At 32.9% G+C, this 9,477-nt stretch overlaps 1 protein-coding gene across 1 annotated transcript; it reads right to left on the reverse strand.

The window, feature by feature from the left end:
* Nucleotides 1-857: 857 nt before the first annotated feature.
* On the reverse strand, nucleotides 858-9,211 carry LOC106125079 (uncharacterized; the record flags this gene model as incomplete). Its single annotated transcript, XM_013322160.1, has 8 exons — nucleotides 858-1,002; nucleotides 1,367-1,436; nucleotides 2,228-2,354; nucleotides 2,678-3,025; nucleotides 3,325-3,458; nucleotides 5,001-5,136; nucleotides 6,249-6,457; nucleotides 9,142-9,211. Coding segments are annotated over 8 exons (1,107 nt in total), but the record flags the coding sequence as incomplete, so codon positions are not given.
* Between the last annotated feature and the right edge of the window lie 266 nt (nucleotides 9,212-9,477).

Consider the following 9,477-nt stretch of genomic DNA (forward strand, 5'->3'; position numbering starts at 1 on the left):
GACGTTCTTACGGTGAAGGAAAACATCGTGATGCAACCTGCACATATCTGAGAAGGAATTCAAAGATATGTGTGAATTCAACCGACCCGCACTTGGCCAGTGTGGTTGACTATGGCCTAATCACCCTTAACTAAGGGTAGGCTCCGAGCCCCTCGGTGGGGACGTATAGTGAGCTGAGGATGATGACTCTTTGTACTCCAACCACGAAGCTTAGGACGAAGATTCCTTTTTATAAATTTCAAGAACTAATCAATAAATGCCTTAAATCTTTTACAAGGAAAATAATGTCTCTTTACAGCTTTCTAATTTTGAATAATCATGTCAACTAAATTGACAATCTGTCGTATTTATTGCTTTCTGTTGTTAGTAAGAAAATCCGGTGACGAGCCAGTGAATTGACTTAACACTAGTCTTACTAGAATGTCGACGATTGTGTCCCCTCAGATTCATTTTGACACTAGACTTTGTAACGAAAGCTCGTCATTCGAGCCAAAGGATTGTAATTAATAATGTCTAAAACTATTTAGCTCTATCTCCACCGTGACTTGTCTGTGACTCGCGAAGCTCTAACCAAAGATTTACGATTGTGAGAAATTCAATAAAGTACCAAAATACAAAGAAGAACTTCCTTTATTAATATACTTCATAGTTACAATTATTATAGTTAAGACAAAATTGAATTTAGACAAACTAGACTTAAATGAAACTAGTTTAACATAAAATCTTATTTACACAAGTAAAAAATTCACTACCCTCCATTTTATTAATTTAATTAAATTAATTAATTTCATTTACTATTTTAATCTATAACGCAGTCAATCACACACATGTCTAATCGAGTTATATGTGGGGTAGATTTACAATAATCGATTTTTTACAAAATATTTCTTTCATTCGATTAATATCAGGGTAAATATTCGAATACGAACATCAATTCCACTATTAAAGATGTGGTACAAAGATTTACAACTGTACTCCGTCATCATGGATCATCGTATTGACCTGCAAACAAAAACCATATCTTATTTCATTGTATTAAACATTTTTACAAAATAAAAATAAAAAATCGAACCGTTCATCTGTTATTTGGTACACTTACCGTTGCTTTCTAAGACCTAAAACTGTGTATAAAACACATCGCCATCCCTGTCATTATCTTCGACAAAACAGAGATCGCGATATGTTTATAACGAAGATTGTAGTCTCAGAAACCCACGGGTAATGTATTAATCATAATAATTATAGAAGTATAAAAAATTGACTGCGAAAAAAAAAGAACTAAAAGTGATAGGACCTTTTTAGTTATTATTAACTTAATCTTATGTCACATAAACCTGTAAATAAAATAAATTTAAAATATTCTTACCACTGTCTGTATAATATAAAGTTCAACATGTGTAAGATCCCAATGTTAATCCTTAACGTATGGCGAAATCCTGCAAAAAAACATAAATCTATAAAGTATAGGTAATTTTATACGACGTACATTTCATAGAAAACTTTCAATATTAAAGGTTTATTTGATAATAACCTGAGCTTAAAGCTCTTATTGATAAAGCTTAGTAAGCTCAAAGACAGACTACTGAAGATTAAAATAATGTTACTATGTAGTTTATTACCTTCCATTCATCACTACTTGCGTTATTTTATTTTGCAAAGGTAAGCTTAGGAAGAAATATGGCCGTCGTATGAGCTACTTTATTTAATGCTTATTAAGTTATAAACGTTAAGAAAAAAGTTTTTAAGTTGTAATATAGTAGAGTCGATTGAAGTGTATTATAACGTAAATAATGTTTAGTCGAGAATTAATTAAGAGAAAATATAATCATCATCAGCTCTCTATACGTCACCACTGAGGGGCTCGGAGCCTACCCAAGTTAGGGGTAACTAGGCCATAGTCCAACACGCTGGCCAAGTGCGGGTTGGTTGACTTCACATATATCTTTGAATTTCTTTTCAGATATGTGCAGATTTCATCACGATGTTTTCACGAGGTAAGAACGAAGATAAATGTACATATATAAATCGAAAAACACATTGGTGCATGGTGGGATTCGAACCCAGGACATGCAGATTACAACTAAAGTGCCTACACCCCTGAGCCACTGACGCTCAAGATAATCTAATAAAGAAAAGGAAAAATCAAACACAAAAGGAAATATTAATAGCTAATGTATTGTTTTATTAATTAAATTTATACAACATTAATTGCATCAATATAGCTAACCTCCTGAACTGGAGTCTCGGCTGCCCATGACGGGTGCGATTTGAGGTCTCTCCTCGTCTAGAAGGAGAATTTCACTTGACGTCCACACTGACAGTATCCGTGCAACACAAGTTACATTCAGACGACCCTGTACGAAACAATTAATAAATTAAAATATACTTTATAATAGTAAAAATAAATCTCGAAATAAATAATATCATTACCAATATTATATATAAAAATAATTAGATTATTTAAGGAATATTGAAGATGAAATTCCCCGAAATCTAATAGATTTAATCAGCCTACGTCTCTCTTATAATGTTATATAATATAAATATACGAAACAAAATTTGTTAGCAGGTTTACAGAGCATCAAATTGAAAGTCAATCTGAACATGATATAAATATTGATGAATTTGGAAAACAAAATATTTTTTTCTAAGACTTCATTTTTTTTACACACGTTACCTTTTGAAAATGTGAAGGCTGCACACGAATTACAAGTTGACTAAATGAAGATGTTTTGTTGCATTTCTCGTCTTCAGTACTGCTGTTAAATTTGTTAATGTCATCATATTTCGAGAATAATGGCATTGTATTTTCACTTTTATTTTTCCGACTGCTCTCAACAGGGCCTTGCAAGTCTCCAATATTGCCAGGTATGTCTATTACATTATCTGTAACCGCCTCCTCGTAGCCAGAGATTGCGTCCCACGGACTGAATATAATTCTATTGGCGTCCTCAAGCGATGTGTCGCTTAACGTCGGCTTACTGCGCTCGTATGTGTCGATAACTGGAATGTCCAGTCCTTTTACCTAGTTAAAAAGAACCCTTAAGATTTTATTTATAGCTCCATTGTTTCTAAAAAATCTGTATTTGCACTCACATTTGAAAGTTTTTGAAAGTAAGTATACTTTAAGAGTGAACAAAACTATTTAAACGTTCAGCTTTTATACGGAATCAGATAAAACACAACAAAGGTTATGTTTACATTTGGGCTAAAATAATCAATATATACCACCAAAATTTCCTTAGAGCTGTAAACGAGACTTTTCTTTCACATTTACACTACAACATATGATTCATTATTTGATAAACGTTAATAGCATTGTACCTCATATCCATTAACGAACCAAGTTACATTGGCAGGAGGGTCTGAGGGCGGCGAGGTACAATTCGCTCTCAGCATATCTCCCGCTGAGTACCAGCTCTTTTGAGCACGCACTTTCGGCTTCGTTGTCGGTAAATCTAACAACAACAGATAAAACTCCAAATTAAATCACTCTATTAAATCACTTCAGGATAGTGTAACGTAATTGAAATTTTTTAACCCAAAATATAGTAAATTTCCGTTCGATCATAGATATTAATACTATTTTATTTATACCACATCTCGGTTGTCCAATGAAGTATCTACAGTTACGTTTCAGAGCGCAAAAGTACCTCGGTCAAAACCACTTTAAGTGTAACTAAGTTTGAAATCCGAACGCTCCCTCGGGAATCTGAGCTAGAGATGTTATTCGGTAAAGCTTCCATGGTGGCTTCGCAGGACAATCACTCTCAAATACCTACATAGCTAAATGTAAAAGATTGTAAACAGGATTATTTATATTTTTTTATTCTAGACGACGTTTGTCTTTTAGAAGCGACGCGGAAGGAGCTTAGCGTAAATCTCGTTTAATTACTACCAATACAGAATAAGACTGGCTACTAAATGTCGTGATTCTTGTTTTAAGTAATTTATTAAACAACAATCAGGATACCAAGCGTTCGAAGTAAGAGCCTGTCGCGGTTTTAGCCCGCTGCGATTTCTATTACGCTGAAGCTGGTCGTAGTGAAAACTTTGAAGTGTTTGTACGCCCGCACCGTGAGGTTTCAACGCTTCAACTACTACGATATGAAAACGTCGAGTTTTCAAACAACTCATTAATTCTCTCCTCCACCAAATGTTTGCTTAACTCATCAATATTCTTCATTAAACTAACAAAATTAAGTTTAGAAACAGCTATATTTAGACAAAATGTTTATATTAGAGTAAAACAAAATAGATACCAAATCGAAAATGAAAATTAAAAAATAGTATTAAAAAGATAATAACTTGGATATTAAAGTTCTAACGTCGTTAATCTTTAATAGAACGTAATACTAATTCAAAAACGATTGTTAAACAAGATAAACCGTAATTCAACATCTCTATTGCTCTACGCCCGTATTTATTGCCAACCAATAGTTCTGATTTACGATTAGGGTTGTACAAAGGCTCGATGGGATTGTTCGTGTTATTTATACGTTCGCGCGGATACAATCTAGGGCAAGTTTGAAACATTTAATTTACCGTTGAAACTGTCCGAACCAGACGCAATACTAATTTCCCTTTCGCAAAATCAAATGACAAACTCGATTAACGAAAAGGTAGATTTGTTTATTTATAGTTATTTTAGAAGAGGGTTACTAAACAGTACAAATATGTAGGTTTATTATTTTAGTAAAAAATTAATAGTAGATTGAAATTTCATTTCAAATCGTTAATAGTTCACTTAAAAGAACTTTACGGTTTCCGCCTTTTTATTAGCCGACTTCAAACAGAAAGAGATTATCAATTCGTCTGTATTTTTTGTGTGTTACCGCGTAACCCCGCTCCTAGTGCTCTGATTTAGAATTTTTTAAATAAATTATTTTAATTATTTTATTAATTTTTAAAATGACTATAAATTAAGTAGATTATGAGTTTAAATTCAAAATGCGTTACGAAAATAATTTTTTGCTTTTTTCGCTTACAAAAATACGTACCTATAACTCGCAGAAAAGCGGTCTTGTATATGGTGTGAAAGAAAGGCGCGTCTGCTGATACTTCGCATCGATAGCGGCCGCTCAGACCTCGTGTTGCCTCGCGCAGCACAACTTGTTGAGCACCTGATCGTGACACCTGTCCATATTATCAACAAAATTATGTGTGTTGCATTTACCGTGGGTCTACAACAGATTGCATTTCAAAATATCATTATATCTGGGGCTTTTTAATAGAACAATAACAATATGTTTATATAGTATATTTCATATTACGATATACTATATAAACATATTGTATACTTTTGAGAGCGTCGGTGGCTCAGGGGACAAGAACTTGACTTGCAATCTGCAGTTCCTGGGTTCGAAGCCCACAATGTACCAATGTGTTTTTCGATTTTTGATTTACATATGTATATTTATCCGACGTTCTTACGGTAAAGGAAAACATCGTGATGCAACCTTCACATATCTGAAAAGAATATGTGTGAAGTCAACCAACCCGCACTTGGCCAGCGTAGTTGACTATGGCCTAGTCAAACCAAACTTAGGGTAGGCTTCCAGCCCCTCAATGGAGACGTATGAGCCGATGACGATTTGTATGATGGAAATTCAATTGTAAAACTTATCAAACACTTCATATTGTTTGAAATAGTAGATCGTTTTGTTTTTGTTCCAACTTTTTGCTTCATTAAAATGTAACGTACAAGTTTCATTGAAGCGGGAAACATTTCTATTTGCATGTTTTATATTTGCTAAGGTCTATTAACTACAGCAAGCGGGTCGAGTAAAGTGTAGCACTTAACATTCATAGGAATTGTATTAAATAATAAAATGTATCATTCGTGGAAATTTTCTTTCAATAACACGTCAGGTAAATCAAGTAAGGGTTATGAAAATATACCAAACAATTTATTTCATTTCTCGAAAAAGAAGATAGAACACTTGTATTTATAGTTAATTATATTTAATGTTTTTAATGTAAAAATTTAATAAAAATTTAAGCGTGGATGATGATGATATAAGCAAAAAAGTAATGAGATTGAATGTGGATGGCTACAAGGGTAGAGGAAGACCAAAAAAGTATGGAATGACTGTGTGAAAGAGGATATGCGTAAGAAGGGGGTAGACTCGGATATGACGGTTGATAGAGATGGTCGGAGGAGTAGTTTTTTAGTAGTTTGATTCTGTACGATTTATTATAATCAAAAATCTCAAAATATACAACAGAAATAAACTAATAAAACTTACATCCACGTTGATACCAGTCTGTGAGAATACTCTTGTATTTGGCAATTCCTTTGGCACGAATCGAAAAAACTCTTGAGCACCGTGGTACCATTTGACAGTGTAAAGCGCCTCTCCGGTGTCGAGCGCCCAGCGGCAGCCCAACACCGCGTTGGAGCCCACACCCACCGCCTCCGGCACTGTGATCTGTATGTCACGGAGTCCAAAAACATCTGGAAGGGGAATTAATTTACCAACCAAATAAACAAAAGAAGAACTCACATTAGATCACAAAGACAGAGAAGTAACAAAAGAAATACGTTTTCTTTTTTTTTTATTGGAATGCATTTCAGTCTACTGCTATGATCATGTCTCTCTTATTGACCGACTTTAATAATTAATCTATTTACATCTATGTACATCAATAGTGCTCAGATTTTCTGGATTATTATCACTGCCTACCATAAAAAACATTTAGAGTCATAATGATTTTTTAAAATCTATTGAATATAAAACAATCAATGTCGCTTAATAAAATATGTTTTCAATTCATAAGAATAAAGAATTCCAGTGAAGCATAAGTGCAAATTCTTTTTACGAAAGTAAAACGTATAGCATTCTCTAGTATGTTAAAAAAATATATTCCTACATTATCCGAAAACATGTTCCCACATTACATTGAATATTGAACGAAAATGTCAGTCTATAGTCCCTTTTTACCTACGTCTCGAACCGTTAGGGGCTCGCCAAACAAAATTTCGGCTCCAAGTCGGTAATCAGTTATATTGCAGGTAGTCGTTGTACATAAATCAAGTGAACAGTACGTGATCGTATTTAAGATCAAGGTACATAAGCTTGGGATCCTACAGACAAGAACTCATTACGTTATAACCAAATTCAATTTACGATTTCTGCCTCATCATAATAATTTACATCGAACGCGAATTGATTCCCTTATTGATGTTCAAATTCATTTTATCAGATGAGGACATATTCTAATTATAATTAATCCCCTAAAGCTCAAATAGATATTTTATTTTTATCCCTCAATGCCATGGTAATTAATGTAGCGTCTTTAAGAACAAAACAACAGGGACATTCATAATCGTGAAGTGTTGCATACGTAGTAAATACTAGCAAAGTTATCTAGGACAACTACCTTTTTATTTTGTATAAACTAGCGCTTGACTAAGATCCCACCTTATGTTGTCGAAAGATGGACCCGTATAATAATACTAATAAAATCGATTAAAACTTAGGATAGAGCTTCGAAAATATGTAAGATACGAAGAGTGCGCGGCGTATGGACCCCATAATACAATTTGATCGCGTCGTATGCCTGCTCATGTATAATGAATGCACGGTATTGCGTATTCGGGACCAATAATTTTGGAGTTCGCCAGGTCGAGATACCGGGGGAGATTGGCTCTTTATAGAAATTTTTCGAGACTCCGGGGCGCTTGGAAAATTCCAATAATCAGCTTTACTTAAGAAATTGGATTCGAAAACTCGATTGTATTCCGAGTTATATTAATAATTCATCACCTCTGTACAATTTTACCGAATAAAATCACAACGAAATACTCTTTTTCGTAGATGTCTCGTTCATTGAAAATTGGGTCATCAAATTGGGAAGGAATGTCGTGTATATGGAATTAAGAAATACTATAAAAAACCAAGTAATAATATAAGAAAGCATAATCCTTATGTTTCATTTCATTCCATTCTAAAATATCCTATAGATTTTCACATGAATGTCTTAATTATGTGCCATACAAATTTTGAATTTTAAACTTTTTATGAAAACCACTGTGGAAATCTCTATGAAAATAATTCCAAAATGTATGAGCAAAATTATTTTTATCGTAGTAGAAATATATTTAACTTGAGTTTGTAACTTGACTTTTTAGTTTCCAAGAAAGTGTAAAAGTTTTTAGTTTATAAAGGTCTCATCAAATAAAATAAAGGTCGAATACTATGGAAACAGACACTTTTGCAAGTATATTTTTGTATGCTTTATTAATAAAAGAGTGTTGAAAGTTTTGCTACTAAATAATAAAGAAGATAATTCGATAATGTTGTTTTCGTAATATTTGACAAAATTATGGAATGTTTCCGATATTACGAATATTTTACAGTAAAAATATTTCAGGAGGTTTTAACAGAATTAAGGTAAATAGTTATGTAAAATTTTATTATCTGTTCTATGAATATTAAAAATATATAGCTGTCTTTTTCTGTTAAAGATATTTTTCATTTACAAAAAAAACTCGAAATAAAATCATTACACAGCAAGTTGATGGACAAAATTGTTCTGAAGTAAACCAGCGGCATTTTAATATACATTGAAGTAACAACATAACTCACTCCCTCAACTCAGAGACCACGGAACTCCATTCGGCATGGTCCTGACACACCTTTCTTGCTACATTACATTAACGTTAAATTACATTGTATCATAAAAACATTAGTTAAAAAAAATGTCGAATTTTAGCTGCAGTAGATAATTGTCGCATTCTAATTTTAATAATTTATGTATATGTTTCGACATAAATCTAACAGGAGACCATATAAAAAATTCATAAATTAGATGTTTTAATATTTTTTTACAACTCTCATTTTTTAAATCATAGAAAGCAACAAATTACTTGCGATCGCATTACCTTAATGAAGTTTTTAGAGATTAAGCCATCATAATTTCCGAAACGTGTTATTATAAAACTTCTTTTTAATTTAATTTAAATAACAATTTCTAACTGAAACACTATATAAAAACGTAGGATGAAATAACAAATTACAATTTGACATTTTTTAAATAAAATAAAATATACTTAAATATCTACTAAACAAAGGTAAATCATAAAAATATATAATACAATCCTTTTTAAACACGTTGGCAACTTATGAAAACACTTACTTCCACATAACCACAATATTAGTGCGATAAGTCGTGATGCCATGCTGTGTGAGAAAGCGACCACGTTACGTCACCAGCGCCCGGTACCGGGTGCCGCGCGCTTTCCTTAAGTCCTCCTTCATTTTTCCTCAACTCCCAATGTAGGATTAACTCCTGCAATAAAGAAGATAAGTATAAATAATACTATAAATGACAGGACAATAGATATTTAAAACAAAATATTTAAACCGAAAGAGCAAGAAGGACGTCATATGACAAAATCAGCTGACCTGAAATTCTTACTTTTAAAACGTTGCTAGCTCCCGTGCAGTTAAAGTCTAAAAATATCTAATTTTA

This window comes from Papilio xuthus, unplaced genomic scaffold (genome assembly GCF_000836235.2).
Source record: "Papilio xuthus unplaced genomic scaffold, Pxut_1.1 DF825928.1, whole genome shotgun sequence".
In the NCBI taxonomy this organism is placed as follows: Eukaryota; Metazoa; Arthropoda; class Insecta; order Lepidoptera; family Papilionidae; genus Papilio; species Papilio xuthus.